Source organism: Hyperolius riggenbachi, chromosome 7, assembly GCF_040937935.1.
Source record: "Hyperolius riggenbachi isolate aHypRig1 chromosome 7, aHypRig1.pri, whole genome shotgun sequence".
Taxonomy (NCBI): domain Eukaryota; kingdom Metazoa; phylum Chordata; class Amphibia; order Anura; family Hyperoliidae; genus Hyperolius; species Hyperolius riggenbachi.
In genome coordinates this window covers 14,863,461-14,880,752 of record NC_090652.1, presented here as the reverse complement: position 1 = coordinate 14,880,752, position 17,292 = coordinate 14,863,461, and the positions used below count along the sequence as shown (strand labels likewise).

At 45.3% G+C, this 17,292-nt stretch overlaps 1 protein-coding gene across 1 annotated transcript in view; it reads left to right on the top strand.

The window, feature by feature from the left end:
- LOC137524103 (zinc finger protein 665-like) overlaps positions 1-17,292 on the top strand; it is a 217,820-nt gene that overhangs the window by 10,867 nt on the left and 189,661 nt on the right. Inside the window, exon 2 of the mRNA XM_068243610.1 lies at positions 6,909-7,319. Within this exon, the coding sequence (XP_068099711.1) occupies positions 6,944-7,319 (376 nt within the window). The 5' untranslated portion in view covers positions 6,909-6,943. The remainder of the gene's footprint in view (positions 1-6,908; positions 7,320-17,292) is intronic.

The following is a 17,292-nucleotide window of genomic DNA, read 5'->3' as shown; positions in this document are numbered from 1 at the left end:
ATCTTGTGTCATCCCCAGCATACAAACTTTGAATGATTGAATTATGGGAAGATCCAGAACATCTCTTAGAAAATGGATAACTGACTTCCAATAATCATTAACTTGAGGACAGAACCAGACGCAATGTAGAAAATCGGCCCGATCCTGTCCACATTTAAAGCAGCGGCCATCATGACAAGGCGCCATCCGAGATAGTCGAATAGGCGACAAATACGCTTGATGCAGCCATTTCAGACCTATCATCCTATCATAGGCTGCAATAGTGGTTTTATGGTAGTTATCTACTATATCCAACCAATCCCCCTCCAGTATCTCATCTACCGCAACAGACCATCTCTTTTTTATAGACTCGAATTTGGGTGTTGTTTGGGAACTTAATAGGAAGTTATAATATTTCGAGATCTGTTTGGATCTATCATGATGTAACAGGAGTGTCTCCAGGCCCAAAGGGTTCAGGTCCACTTCTGTCAGGCCAACCTGGGCCCTCATAGCATGTCTAAGTTGGAAGTACCTGAAGAGAGCATGCCTAGGTAGTCCAAACTCCCCTCGGAGCTCCGAAAAGTCTCTAAACTTCCCTTCAGAAAATAGTTGGTGCAAATATTTTACGTTATGGTGGGACCAGAATTGCGGATCAGGGACCGTGAGGAGCTCAGGAAGGTTGTTGTTGTGCCATAAAGGGGAGCTATAGGACATAGGGGTCGATGGTTCACCCAGGAATTTACGAGCGGTTTTGTAAATTTTAATTGTATTTTGTATGAGTGAGATTCCCCCTTTTGTATTAGGGACTCCATATCTGTAGATGGCTCCACACAGGGATTCATACGAAGACACAATGTCGGCTTCAAGTGCCAAGGTAGAGTCCTGTCTGACGTCGCTCAACCAGTATGCTATAGGTACCAGCTGGGAGGCCAAGTAGTATAGGAAGAAATTGGGCACTGCAAGACCACCTTGGGAAGTGGGTAGTTGCAGTGTGGATAGGGATATTTTGGGGATTGAATTTGCCCAAATAAATGAAATGATTAGAGAATCAATACGGCGAAATATTTTCCTATGTATCCAGGAGGGAGCCATCTGGAGAATATAGAGGATTTTTGGGGCGACTATCATCTTAATTATACAGACTCTTCCACACAGATTAAGTGGAAAGGAGATCCAGTTTTTTAGTTTGGATTCAATGGCTTCCAAAGTTGGATATAGATTACATTCAAGGAATTTTTCAGGTGAGCGCTGAATCCAAACCCCTAGGTATTTAAACGTATCCACCACCTGTAAAGATGATCGTGGAGAGATCAGTTGACGAGCGGGGTCATCTAGAGGGAAAATGATGGACTTGGACCAGTTTATTGAGAGGCCAGACATGGAGCCAAATCTAACAAAAATATCCAGCACCGCGTCTAGAGATGGCCCAGGGTCCGCAAGATATATTAGCATATCGTCTGCGTATAATGAAATACGCTCCTCTATTTTGTTAATTTGCAGCCCCTGAATCTTAGAAGATTCTCTTATAGAGTGGGCTATAGGTTCCAGTGCTATCGCAAACAGGAGAGGGGACAGAGGGCAACCCTGACGAGTGCCTCGGGAGATTTCAAAACTATTGGAGATGGTCGAGTTGACTCTAAGTTTTGCTCGTGGTGAGTTATATAAAATGGTAAACCATTTCCTAAAATTTGGGCCGAAACCGAATCTCTCCAGGGCCGCCTGAACGTAAGGCCATTCGATGGAGTCAAAGGCTTTATTAGCGTCCAGGGATAAAATTACCCTAGTGCCAGCATTAGAATGGGGGTATTGAATATTAGATAGGAGCCTACGGATGTTTAATCTAGTATTGCGACCGGGAATAAACCCCGTCTGGTCAGGATGTATTATTGAAGTAATATGTTGGTTTAGTCTTATTGCTAGGATCTTGGTCAGGATTTTAAGATCCGTATTTATTAAGGAAATTGGTCGGTAGGAGTCGCATATAAGTGGGTTTTTGCCAGGTTTAAGGATAAGGACAATTAGGGCCTCATGCATGGTGTCCGGGAGCGATCCCGTTTCAAAGATATACTGAAATAGCTGAGTGAGATAAGGGATTACTAAGGATTTGTTCTTAGAGTACCACTCAACTGGGATACCATCAGGGCCCGGTGTCTTATTAGCTTTAAAGGAGGAGATGGCTAGTCTGATTTTATCGGCTGTAATTGGGGCATCCAGCTCCCGTCTGGCCTCATCCGTCAACTGTGGTATGTCCAAGTCCCTAAAGAGGTCGTCTGTTTCACGTGCAGGTTTGATAAGTCTGGATGAATATAGGGCTGAGTAAAATTCCTGAAAGACTTTGGCGATTTCAAGGGAGGTTGTATGTATTATGCCTGAGTTATCTATTATTCTGGGAATAGCTACCGTTTGCTCGTTTGATTTTAGTAAATAAGTTAAAAACTTGCTACACTTATTCCCAAATTCAAATCCCCTCTGTGTGTGTATTAGCTCTCTGCGCTTAGTTCTATCAAGGAGTAGGAGCTCAAGTTTTCTGCGCTCCGTCTCCCAACTGGCATAGTTCTCTCGAGTGGGATGTTGCAATAATCTTAATTTAGCCTCTCGCATCCCCTTTTCGTGGTAATCGTGTGAGGCAATGGTGTTTTGCCTCATTCTGGACATTGAGGCTCTAAAGGCTCCCCTTAGTACAGCTTTACTGGCATCCCAGCAAATCAGGGGGGAAGCTGTGTCTCGGTTGTTATGCCAGTAATCCCTCATATCCTGTCGACAGTCTTCTATTATAGTCTCATCTTCGAGCCAGCAAGAGCCTAGTCTCCATACCACTGGTGAGGTGTGACCGCGTAGGTATAACTGACATATAAGAGGGGAGTGATCCGATATACCGTGGGGTAAATACTTTATAGAGTCCACAAGGGGGAGAATATCTTTGGAGCCAAGACATAGATCTATGCGGGACATGGTCTGATGGGTGTCCGAGTAGCAGGAGAATTCCCTAGAGTCTGGAAACTTCCACCTCCAGATATCTTGGAGATCGTATTGGGAGAGCCATTTCAAAAATGGGGGATATGGTCTGCCAGTGCCACTCAACCTATCCAGGGTCGGGTCAAGTACGGCATTAAAGTCGCCCATAAGCAAGAGTGGGTCATCAATAAAGGCATGCAGCTTAGTGGAGAGGCGGTCCGGTGTCTGAGCATTAAACGGGGGCGGGATGTATACTGATCCCAATATCAAGGGCCTACCATCAATGATATATTTGATAATAACAAAATTTCCATTGGGGTCTATTCTGACTTCAGGAATCTGAACTGGGAGGGACTTAGCTATCAGAATAGCTGTTCCCCTTGAAAAGGAGGAATAATAAGCGAGGTAGTATGAGGAAATCCAGGGTTTTTTTAATAGTAAGGCGCGAGATCCCATTAAATGAGTTTCCTGAAGGCAGATAATATGTGGGGAAATTTTACGCAAATGCTCAAACACCAGGCGCCTCTTAATTGGGTTGTTCAGGCCTCTCACATTCCATGAAACTACTTTAATATTCGTCATGACTTAAGGAGAAAAAAGATCTTGGTCCCACCTTGTAGCATATATTTGTCATATATCATAAACTGCGGTAAGTAACATACAGGAACTGCATTATAAACCCCCAGAAGGTCCCTAACCCTCCCCATCCCCTGTTTAAACTACAAGGGATCTAACTCCCTTAACTGAATGTAAAGAGAAGGCGAGTAAACCAGCAACTACCTCCAGTGCCATCCCAGCTCGAGATAAGCGTATCCACCGATATTTGTGGATAGGTTCCTATGCTTAAAACATAACTAGTTACAAACAAAATTACAATAAAGATCCTCAGGTAAAGAGAGAAAAATAACCTGATCCACTCCAGGTCGGCAACTGTGACCGCAGCCCAGACAAATAAAACTCGGTGTGTCTGTATAAATTGGAATTATGTGAACTGTTACCAACTCTCTCCAGTAGATGGCAGCGAACCGCCACAAGTGTGAATTGATAAATATATATCTACGGCTGCGGTCAAAGTCCCATGTTCATTATAAGTATAGTGCCTATGAGGTTTCATATGGGCAGAGTTCAGAAGATTCACAGGGCATATACTACAATCATGCAACAACCTGTTCACAATTTAACACCTCGGGAGCCTGTAAATATAAGGGGTTGTTAAAGGTAGGCATTGCATACACATATGAAATATAGTCTTATATATTCACATAGCATGAGATTGGTTCCTGTCTTGAATACATGGTCTGTGGACCTATAAAAATAAAAGCCATTAAGAGTGTTACGTGCATGAAAGAAATGTTCTTATGCAAGACCACGCACAATACGGGCTTCCATTGTGATCAGCAAGTCCCCGCTAACGTCAGTCTAGGCTGAGGAGATCCGTATTGGCTAGGGAGTGATAAATAGGATCCCAGGGCCATATAGTTGGTAAGGCATTGAAACAGAGCAATTCTGTGCAGAAGGAGTAGTCAGAATTTAATTCTAGTGGAACTGACCCTATTTCCTTTTCTTAGGAGAGAAGGCAGGGATTGGAAACCCCTGTAGTTCCATCCATGTTGCCGCTTCACTCTGCGAGGCGAAAAATTGAAATTTCCCTTTGTATTGGATGCGTAGTTTCGCGGGGAACAGCATACTATAAGGAATTTCTTGTGTGCGGAGGCCAGCTTTCACAGCATTAAATGTTGCACGCAGTTTCTGAACTTCAGGTGAAAAGTCCTGGTATATTGACACTTTAACACCATTGATAGAGAGATCCGGAGCAGATCTAGCCTTCCTTAGAATCTCAACTTTGTCCCTATAGTTAAGGAGCTTTGCAAGCATTGGTCTCGGCGTGTTTCCTGGCTTGGGGGGGCCTCCGGGCACTCTGTGCGCCCGTTCAATCGAGAAAGTATGGGAGGGCTCGAGATCTGGAATCGTGTCCTTCAGCCAGTTTTCCAGGAAAACTTCCGGATCAGAACCCTCACTTTTCTCAGGGATGCCCACAAAGCGCAGGTTTGATCTGCGTGAGCGGTTCTCCAAGTCATCCATTTTTAAAGAGTGTTCTTGGGAGGTCTTAGTGGACTGGGACTGTGCAGCACGCATAGGGTTAACAGTGTCCTCCAACTGACTTATTCTCCGTTCGGATTCCGTCGTCCTATCTTTAAGCGTATTAAAATCCGCCTTAACAAAGGACATTTCCGTTTGGATTGAGTCCAGCCTGGTAGTTAGGGATAGCTGTAGTGCATGTATGGCTGCCAGTAGCTCCGCTCTAGTAGGTTCAGGGGGATCTGGCCCACCCTCCTCCTTCATGCTGTGAGCAGTAGATATGGTCTGACTAGGGCCTGGGCTAATCCTCTGTTCCCCAGGGGGTTCCTCCTTACAAGGCTTACCAGTCGTCTTGTGTGTCTCTCTCACCGCTGTGGTGTGAGTAGTGTCAGAGCGGGAATCCTCCTCCGAGTCTGAAGAGGACGGCGTGTGCTGTTGTGGAGGACCGGCGCCATCTTGCCTGTCCTACCTCGCGTACTTCGCCACCTTCTCAGCGGTGGTTGAGACCATCGGGGGGCCGTATTTGGGCATCCTCTCGTGCGGGGGGACTTCCGTGATCAGCGGGAGTAGTTGTGGGGAATCCGCAGTGAGTATCCACTGTGTGTTGCGGAGGATTTAGTCTCGAGCCGGGAGAGCTGCAGGCAGAGACGTCCTCACGCGCGCATGGCTAGCCACGCCCCCCCAATCCTAGCATATTTAAAGACATTTCCTAGGAGTTAAAAAACAAAGGTTTACTTCCTCCAGTCCCTGGCAGCCGTCCTGTGCCCTCGCCGGAGCTCTGGTGTCCCGGGATCCCCTCCGTTGGAGATGCCAACCTCGCCAGGTCGGCATCTACTGCGCCTGCATGAGCCCCCCTGGTGTCCGTGCTCACGCGGTCTGGAGCGTTCTGCGCAGGCGCAGTAGATGCCAGGCGGGCAAGGTCGCCATCTGAAATGGAGGAGATCCCGGGACACCGGAGCTGCGGCAAGGGCACAGGACAGCTGTCAGGGGCTGGAGAAAGCCCCAGGTAAGTAGATCTTTGTTTTTTAACTCCTCAGACATTTCATTTAATAAATCATTATATGTGTCCCCTGCACACTATCTGCAATACCCCACGACCAATGCAACTGGAAACTAAACTGTAAAAGTGGACAGAGATAGAGAGACGAGCGTACGCTATGTTGCGGTAGTGCAGCATAGCGTGCTCTGGTAACTTACGCATGCCACCATATTTCCCAGTGCCGACCCACCCGGCTACTTTTTCATGCCAACCGGCTGGAAAAAACATTCTGAGGAGAACACTGCATTGTATCTCTGATGAGAAGAAGCCACTGTGCAATCAGGAGCCACTGGTGTTGGATGGCCCACAGTGGGTGAGGTTGGAGTCTGCACAAAGATGACGGTCGGACAGGTAGAGAAGATGGAGGATGCAGCTGGAAAGTGGTTGGGTGGCCTCTGCTGCTTCTGTCCTGGTACTGGCACTGTCCCAGCTGGGAGATTTGTTGCTATGGCTCTTGGAAGGTTTGGGGTTAGTAGGTGATGGACAGGTAGGGTCAGGATATGGAGCTGCAGTCCCATCTGCCCAGTTCATCAGCTGCCAGAGCCGTAAGTAACGATCATTCATAGCTAATTAGCTGCAGGCCTCAGCTCTTATCTTCCTGTATCTCCAGCTGCCCTCTCTTCACATCCTCGTCCATCTACCACTGCCGGCACTGCTGTAACCTCCCAGGAATGTGTGCATGGAGAGGAGGGGAGAAGCACCAGATGATGAGCAAGGCACACTGGGAGAGAGGACTGTGGTGCTGAATGTGCCGATACCACAGCTTATTGGATATTATCACCCCCTAGCAATGTATGTTCTTTTCTGTGCTTTGATTATTTGATATCTTACACCTATAATTTGTTATCCATTTCAGAACTGAGATCTGACATTAAAGAACAAATTACATATATGAGGAGTGATCAGCAGTCTATGGAGGAGGGTGACATGAGTACATTTGAAGAAGAAAAAGGAGAGACCTATGTGAGGAGTGATCAACAATCTATGGAGGAGGGTGGCATGATGGAGACAATTAAGGAGGAACAAGGAGAGGCCTATGTAAAGAGTGATGAGCAGTCTGTGGAGGAGGGTGGCATGATAAGGACAATTAAAGAAGAAGAGACCTATGTGAGGAGTGATCAGCAGTATATGGAGGAGGGTGGCAGGATGGAACCAATTAAAGAAGGAGACACATATGTGAGGAGGGATCAGCAGTCTATGGAGGAGAGTGACATAATAAGAACAAGTAAAAAGGAAGAAGAGGACATTATTACTGGGATGAGCATTGGTAAGTGATAAATGTATCTCCTTTTAATGTCCAGTACATATAAGCTGTGTGCTCTACATGTTGTCAGTATACAGGAGTCGAGTCTGAGGAAGGCTTCATAGCTGAAAGCTTACTCCTTGTCTTCTAAGTTAGCCAATAAATGGTATCATCCTGATTCAAAACGTTTTGCTTTCACTATTGCCATAAAATAACTCTCGAACTGAATGACAAAGCTAACAATTTAGTAAGCTAACTCTCTAACTGAACCACTAAACTATCAATCACAGGTTCAGTGAGTCTCAAATGAGCACAAATTTATCACAAAAATGCAAATACACAGCACTGCTCTCTCCAGCACAACCTCACACAGTGCTGAGTAACAGCAAGGAGATAATCCAAGATGGCATCCACCTTATATAGGGAAGGGTGTGTCCAGAGCTCCGCTCATTCCTATTGGTTGCTAGGGACATCTTGATAAAAAAATGCACTTCCGTAATGGACTCGAAGTTGTATTTACAGCTTGCATTTGTAGTCAGAATTTGTAATCACAGTGGATTACGGATTATAACTACGGTGCTGTAGGACGCAATTACAACTTGTCATTACAGATATCCATAAATTACAGGTAATTACGCCCAACACTACCTGGGACAGAGGAGGGGGCAGAAGGGGGTTAGACTGGCCTCCCCTTGACCCCATGGGGGCAGCACCGCCAAAAACAGGCCTTCAGGGATTACCACGTTAGTAAACAGTAATCCCTGTCTGGCAGACGGCCAAGCAGGAAGTGACGCTCACTTCCTGTTGGTGAAGCAATCCTGTGCGCAGAAGCGCATTGCTTAAATGTGCAATGTGTCAAAATGTGGCGGTCAGTTTAAAAACACATGCGTCTCCATAGACTTACATGACTTCTGGTCCGCCGCAAGAGCCGCATGGTAATGTAGGTATGCACTGGCATCAGGTATGCGGCAAAAACGTCACTTCCATCGCATTGTGCTGCACCACATCGGTATGGAAGACCCCATAGACTAACAATGCCCTAGCGGTAGGCTGCGGTGGAAATGCTGCACCCCGCTGTGCCAGTGTGAAAGGGCCCTCAGGCATCTGTAGTGAGGTGCACCCTGCCGCCAACTGCATGGTCCAACAACCAGGATACACATTCCTCTACATGCTGGTGTGGGCTGGGATGGCAGCCCTGGTAACATAATGGAGGCTGGGGATCCACCATTGTAATGCCAAACAGCACGTCAGCTGGCGGAAGGGTTCACTTTCCACCAGCTGATAGGGCAGGAGGTGTTGGGTCAAATATCTGGCCAGTTGGGGCAAGAGGCCTCTTCCGTGCAATCATTTCAAAGAGAGGCCTGGCGCTGGGCGACAAACTGGGGGGAGGAGACAGCTGATGAGGTCTGGATGCTGCTTCCAGCCTGGTGTGCAGAGGGGGTTGGCGTGCAGTGGGACTGGGCAGGCTGCACATGATGCACAGAGTGATGGCTAGAGGAAGACGAGATGGGCCTCTTGCTGCTGCTTCTCCTCCTGACACACTCTGTCCACTGCTGCCCTGTGCATTCTTTTTTATGAAGATAAAAAATTTAGACTAAAATACAGAAAAAAATCAAATTACAAATTGAAATAAATAAAAAGTGAGATAAAAAGCAGGGTTGTGGAGTCGTGGAGTCAGTTCGGAGCAATTTTGGGTGCCTGGAGTCGGAGTCAGGAAAAAATACTTAGACTCCTAATGAATTTAAATTGTAATTAAAATAGAAAATATGATAAAATGTTCTATTTATCAGATAATAGTCATAAATAATTTATATATACAGTAATAGCTGTGCTTTGTCCACAAAAATGAAAAAAACCAATCAAAATGAGTTACTTGTGCTGCTTCAATAAAGCAGTCCCCGTATTTTTAAAGTCAGAAATACGATACATATCTGATTGTGACTGTACAGTATATATGATGTGTACACAGGAATCTCTTATATATACTAAATAACATCTATGCTGTAAGAATAAAGCCTGATGTGTAGCCGTGTCACTAATAGAGATGGTCAGTGAGATGGAAATCATTCTGCATTGATGCTGATTTCTGGAAATGCTCATGAAATCAAGTAATTTGATATATTGTTAAAATTTGGTTTGGTGACTACGAATTAAAGGGTACCTGAGACGGATGAAAAGAAAAGTTTTATCCATACCTGGGGCTTCCTCCAGCCCCCTTCAGGCCAATCAGTCCATCGCTGTCCTCCTCCACCACCTGGATCTTCTGCTATGAGTCCCGGTAATTCAGCCAGTCAGCCCAGTCCGGCCTCATGCCGCTTCCACAGCCAGGAGCGTTCTGCACCTGCGCAATAGTGCTGCGCAGGTGTAGTACGCTCCCAGCGGCGGAGTGTGTGCATGCGCACTATGCCAGACTGGCTCAAGTACCTGGACTCATAGCAGAAGATCCAGGTGGCGGAGAAGGACAGCAAGGGAATGATTAGCCTGAAGGGGGCTGGAGGAAGCCCCAGGTATGTATAAAACTTTAATTTCATCTCTCAGGTTTACTTTGTTACACAGTAGTACTATACTCTACATATGCACTCTCCACAGAGCTGCAGGGTCTCCACTGAGAATGCTGTGCACATTGAACACAGAGGTGTTGTCTATCACCCATAAACCTGGTTCAGATTGTGCATGAAGAATGTGTAATAGAGGAAGAATCGCCTCATTCCCCTGCAGAGTACCTGCACATCACTCTTACATGTACCCACAGTTACATTGCCTAGGGCCTGATAGATGTTCTTTGTTCCGGTTTGTACTTTTTACAAGTATTCTTACCAAGGACTAGTTTTAGTCTAAAGGGAATACATATGGCAGTCTCCATATCCTTCTCACTTTAGTTGTCTTCTAAAATTCCTAAGCGTTGGCAGTTAAGAGACGAATTTCATGTTACATACTTTCAATCAACAAGATTGTAACATGCAAATTAGAGGTGTTGGAGTCGAAGCGTCGGAGTCGGTGGAATCCTAAACTGAGGAGTCGGAGTCGGTGGATTTTTGTGCCGACTCCACAGCCCTGATAAAAAATTTTTTTTAAAATAAATGAAATGGAGAATAAAAATTAGATAAAAAGAACACTGAAACTTTCTAATCAAATAAAATTCAAATCAAAATATATTTTAAAAAAAATAAAGTATATCAAATTTGAAATAAAGTGTGTGTGCGTGTGTGCGTGTGTGCGTGTGTGCGTGTGTGCGCGTGTGCGCGTGTGCGTGTGTGCGCGTGTGCGTGTGTGCGCGTGTGCGCGTGTGCGCGTGTGCGCGTGTGTGCGTGTGCGTGTGTGTGTGTGTGCGTGCGTGTGTGTGTGTGTGTGTGTGTGTGTGTGTGTGTGTGTGTGTGTGTGTGTGTGTGTCGCGATCACGCGAAAACGGCTTGACCGATTTGAACGAAACTTGGTACACAGATCCCTTACTACCTGGGATGATATGTTCTGGGGGTCTCGGGTCCCCCCTGCATACGTGGGCGGAGCTACAACCAGCAAATCAGATTTCACCCATTCAAGTCAATGGAAAAAATGTAAAAGGCTGCCATTCTCACAGTAATCAAGCCAGAGTCCCCACACATGGCACAGTTGGTCACTTGGTGACTGAGGTTACAAATCCAGGAAAAGGGGGTGGAGCATAAAACAGCCAATCAAATTTCAGCCGTTCATTTTAAATGGGAAAATGTAAACTGCAGCCATTCTTAGACTGTTAATCGCAGGGTTCTCAAACTTGCCACAGTTGGTCACTGCGTGAATGCGATTAAGATTCAAGAAAATGGGTGGAGCCTACAACATCCAATCAAAATTCACCTATTGATTTTCAAGGGGGAATATTGAAACTACTGCTATTCATACACTTTTAATGGCAGAGGCTTCAAACTTGCTACAGTCAGTCATTGGGTGACTGGGGTACAAATTCACTAAAGGGGCGGGGCCACATACAGCCAATCAGATTTCCTTGGTGGATAAACTGCTTCCATTCCCACATTTTTGATGCCAGGAAACTGAAAGATCACAAACTTGGTCATTGAGTGACTGTGTGTCAAGGTTACAAAAAGTGGGCGGAGCCAAAAACAACTTTTACTGGGGAAAATATAAACTGCAGCCATTCTTACACCGTTAATGGCAGAGTTCTCATACTTTGCACAGTTGGTCATTGGGTGACTGAGATTAAGATTTTGGAAGGTGGGTGGAGCCTACAACAGCCAATAAAAAATCACCTTTTGATTTTCAAAGGGAATATTTACGCTGCTACCATTCTCTTATACTGTTAAAAGCAGATGCCTCAAACCTGGTACAGTTGGTCACTGGGTGACTAGGGTCCAAATTCAGAAAGGGGGCGGAGCCACAAACAGCCAGATTTGTTTATTTTTCAATGGGAATGTACAAAATATTGATACCAAGGACCCCAAAGCTGATAAACTTGATAATTGAGTGACTGCATGTCAAAGGTAGAAAAAGTGGGCGGTGCCAACAACTACATTTTTTACATGGCAGGGTTCCCAAACTTTACACAATTGGCCACTGGGTGACTGGGATGAATATTCAGAAATGTGGGTGGAGCCTACAACAGCCAATCAAAATTTACCTATTGATTTTCAAGGGAAATATTCACATTGCTACCATTCTTACACTGTTAATGGCAGAGGCCTCAAACCTGATACAGTCAGTCACTGGGTGACTGGGGTACAAATTCACTAAAGGGGTAGAGCCACAAAAAGCCAATCAGATTTGTTAGATTGATTTCAGCCATTCTGTTATTGGCAGGGTTCTCAAATGTGACACAGTTGGCCACTGGGTGACTGGGACTAATATTCAGGAAAGTGGGTGGGGCCTACAGCAGCCAATCAAAATTCACCTTTTGATTTTCAAGGGGAATATTTACATTGCTTCCATTCTTACACTCATAATGGCAGAGGTCTAAAATCTGCTACAGTCAGTCACTGGGAATTCTGAAGGGAGCGGGCAGAAAACAGCCAATAACATTTGTTTAATTTCAATGGTAAAATGCAACTTATTGATGCCAAGGACCCCAAAGCTCATAAACTTGGTCATTGAGTGACTGTATGTCAAGGTTAGAAATAGTGGGCGGAGCCAAAAACAACTCACTTTTTACATGGGAAAATGTAAACTGCAGCTTTTCTTACACTGTTAATGGCAGGATTCTCAAACTTCACACAGTTGGTCACTGGGTGACTAGGATTAATATTCGGAAAAGTGGGTGGAGCCTACAAGAGCCAATCAAAATTCACCTATTGATTTTCAAGGGGAATATTGAAACTGCAGCCATTCTTACACTGTTAATAGCAGAGGCCTCAAACCTGCTACAGTCGGTCGTTAGGGCCTCGATTCATAAAGCATTACCTCATGCGGTAATGCTGAAAACAGCAGACTTTACCGACCACTTAGCAAAATGTCAATTCATAAAGGCTGTTACCGCATGAAAAGCTGACATTACCGACCAGGGGGATAAATTACTGACTTGGCTGCAGTTACCGACGACACATGTCAGTAAATTGTCAGCAAATGTCAATTCATAAAGCCTGCAACAAGCGGTAAGCCTGGCGGTAGTTACCGACACCTCTGGTGAGGTCTTAACAAGTAACCGACACCTCTGACAGCTCTGATTAATGCAAAGTGCAGAGAGCCGAAGTCTGTTTGATTCATCTGTGGAGAGAGCCAGAGAGCCCTCTGTGTGAATCATTTGAGCAGGCAGGGAAAGACTGTGTGACTCATCTGTCTGAGTCATCAGTGGAGAGGGCCAGAGAGAGCCCTCTGTGTGATTCATTTCTGCAGGGCAAAGAGAGGATCGAGACACTGCTCTACTCTACTGCTCAATGGGCTGCGGTAATTTACCGACCTCCAAAGGCAGCTGGGGAAATCTTTATGAATTAGCACACAGACCGGGAAAATACCGAGTGCGGTATTTTCTCGACAAGATTTTTTTATCGCACTGCTGTTTATGAATCGAGGCCTAAGTGTCTGCGGTTCAAATTCAGTAAAGGGGCTGAGCTAAAAACAGCCAGATTTCTTTGCTGGATAAACTGCTTCCATTAGCACAATTTTGATGCCAGGAACCCAAAAGCTCACAAACTTGGTCATTGAGTAGTGACTGTGTGTCAAGGTTACAAAAAGTGGGTGGAGTTAAAAACAGATTTTTCAGGGAAATTGTAAACTGCAGCCCTTTTTCACTTTTAATGGCAGGGTTCTCAAACTTAGCATAGCTGGTTACTGGGTGACTGGGATTAATATTCACAAAAGTGGGTGGAGCCTAAAAATGCCAATCAAAAATCACATGTAGCTTTTCAAGGAGAATATTAAAATTGCTGTCATTCTTGCACTGTTAATGGCACAAGCCTCAAACCTGGTACAGTTGGTCATTGGGTCACTGGGGTTCAAATTCAGAAAAGGGGACAGAGCCACAAACAGTGAATCAGATTTGTTTCATTTTATGGGAAAATACAAATTATTGATGCCAAGGACCCCAAAACTCACAAACTTGGGCATTGAGTAGTGACTTTGTGTCCAGGTTACAAAAAGTGGGTGGAGCCAAAAACAAATTTCACTGGGAAAGTGTAAACTGCAGCCCTTCTTACACTGTTTATGGCAGGGTTCCCAAACTTTGCCCAGATGGTCACTGAGTGACTGAGATTAATATTCAGGGAAGTGGGTGGAGCCTATAATAGCCAATCAAAATTCACCTGTTGATTTTTAAGTGGAATATTTAAATTGCTGCCATTTTTACACTGCAGATGCCTCAAACCTGCTACAGTTGGTCATTGGGTGACTGGGGTTCAAATGCTGGAGAGGGGGTGAAGCCACAAACTGCCAATCTGATTTGTTTAATTTCTACGGGAATATACAAATTATTGTTGCCAAGGACCCCACAGCTCACAAACTTGGTCATTGAGTGTTTGTGTGTTAGGGTTAAAAAGTGGGCGGAGGCAACACCAGTCAAATGCATACACAGGCAACGCCGGGTCATCAGTAGGTGGAGACAAATACAAATTTCACTGGGAAAATGTAAACTGCAGCCATTCCTACAGTGTTAATGGCAGGGTTTTTAAACTTTGCACAGTTGGTCACTGAGTGACTGGGATTAATATTCAGAAAAGTGGGTGGAGCCTACAAAAGTGGATCAAACTTCACCTATTGCTTTTCAAGGGGAATATTTAATTGCTACCATTCTTGAACTGTTAATGGCACAGGCATCAAACCTGGTACAGTTGGTTATTGGGTGACTGGGGTTCAAATTCAGAAAAGGGGTGGAGCCACACACACAGCCAATCAGTTTTTTTTTCATTTCAATGCAAATTATTGATACCAAAGACGGCAAAGCTCACAAACTTGGTCATTGAGTAATTGTGTGTTAGGGTTAGAAAAAGTAGGTGGAGCCGACACCAGCCAGATACATACCCGGGCAACGCCGGGCAATCAGCTAGTAATAAAATAAAAAGATAAACACACTACAGTAAAGCCCCCATACACACACACAACTGTGGCCTTTTGTGCAGCACAATTATCAAACAACTTTTGTTGTGAAACAAGTTGAACAACCAAAAAAAGTTGCTTGCTATTGTTCAAAGAACTGATAAGACTGATAAGCCGTCAATCCAATTGTTGTGCTGGATCCACACCATACAATTTTTTTTGGCAGATTTACCTGCCCGATCGGATATTTCCAGCATGTCCGATCTGAAGATCGATTGATTTTTTTTTTTTATTTTTTTTTCCTGAGCGATTTCCATCCGTTTCTACAGAAATCAGACAGAATATCGCTCAAAGAATCAATCGATCTTCAGATCAGACATGCTGGAAATATCCGATCGGGCAGGTAAATCTGCCAAAAAATTGTATGGTGTGGATCCAGCACAATAATTGGATTGACGTCTTATCAGTCTTATCAGTTCTTTGAACAATAGCATGCAACTTTTTTTTGGTTGTTCAACTTGTTTCACAACAAAAGTTGTTTGATAATTGTGCTGCATAAAAGACCGCAGTTGAGTGTGTGTGTACGGGGGGCTTAACACTCACTCACTATCACTGACTACACTCTAAAACAAACTATCTCTCTGCCTCACTACAGCTAACCACCTCCCTCACTCACTAGTCACTCACTACATCAGGGCCGGATTAAAGCCCAGGTCACATAAGTCATGGCCTAGGGTGCCACAGGAGGAAAGGCAGTTGGGCAGTGGGATGTTAATGATCAGTTAGCAATTGAATTTTCATTTGCAAGCTTGCAGTGCAGGGAGAGTATGTGACTGCAGAACTCTCCTGCTGTTGCCTGTGGCTGGCTGTGTAGTATGTTTGGCTGCTTGCCAGACCTGGTCTGTGGCTGCCCGCCCTGCTTCATTGTTTCAGTACTTCACAATAGCTGCAGTCAACCGGAACTGGCTGGTCTTGTGGGCATAGCGTCACTCGCCAGATGTTTCCCACCTCCCTCCTCCATATAGCAGCACCGCCAGTCACTCACCCCTCCGCTCGCCTCCAGTGCCAACGCTTCCTCTTCCCTTCCTCCGTCATCAGCTACTGCTTTGCATCTCTTTCTGCAGCTGGTTTTTCCTATCGTAATTCACCAGTAATGTGCCGACAAGCCACATGTGAGAGATGCTGGCTGCAGAATGAGATGCACAGTGGTGGCTAATGATGGGAATGAGGGGAAGAGGAAGTTTTGGCGCTGGAGGCAGGCAGAGAAATGAGTGACTGGTGGTGCTCCTGTGGGGGGAGCGGTTGTGTAATGGGGATGCGACTACCAGGCTACCTAAGCTTTTAGGGGCGAGGGAGGGAAACATCTGACCATTAATACTACTTGGGGGAGGGAAGAAACTTTTGGCCATCTATATTACAAGGAGGGGGAGCATCTGGCCACCTATACTACAAAGGGGGGTGGAAACATCTGGCCATCTATACTACAAGGGGGTGGGGGTGCATCTGGCTACCTGTGCTGCAAGTGGGTGAGCGTCTGGCTTCCTGTCATGCTGTGGGACAGGGGGAGTAGTTGGCTAACTATACTGAAGAAGGGGGTTATCTGCCTACCAATACTGAAGAGGAGAGGAGATGCTGTTGGTCAGGGGGCGGCCGGTGACAGTACAGATCCATCCCTGCACTACACTACAGTCTGCCTCTGCTCTCTCTATCACACTACAGCACACCCTCTCTCACTGTCACTAGGCCTCTCTACACTCACATCTTCCTTTCTGCTCTATCACACTAACTTCCGCAAACTCCTCCTTCTCACTCACTAGTGCACTACAATCTGTCTGTCTACTCACTCCTCACTCACTCACTATCTCACAACTCACCGGATTCTGTCACACAACTCAATCCACACACAATTGATTCTCTGCAGCACAATGCAGCGCACTGTCTCCCTCAATATCCTCCTCCTCACTGAACCCACAAAATGGCTGACAGTCTCACCTCTCTTATATACAAGAGGGGAGGGATAGCCTGTGATAGGTAGCTAGGATCTGGTTGCTAGGGCCTATAATTGCTCCGGATTTCTTAGAGAATCCGATTGGCCGGTTAATGCTGCTATATTTAATGTAAGCTATAATTGTGGATGTACGCATAACTTGCACATTTCTGCATGTAAACCGCAGTACACTGATTGGCCTGAGATGACCGTGGTGTTCCGTTTTCCACAGTAATTTTTGAAAATTTTAGGCCAATCACAGGACTGGGAAATACTCGCTAGTATTGCACCAATCAGAGAGTGCGGAGGCATCCCGCGGGGTTCCCATTTCCACAGAAATATTCTGCATTCTCTGATTGGTCCGATGCTTCTGAGCTCAGTGATTGGCTGACATTTCCGAGTTGCTGTAATGCTGCATTCTGACATTGGGCTCTATTCTCAAAACTTCTCATACATGACATATCACCTCATTTATAAAAATAACCTTTCAGCACATTTACTTTTCTTACCTTAATTATATTATATTTTTGCTCTTTGGAAGCCTAAAAATGTAACATA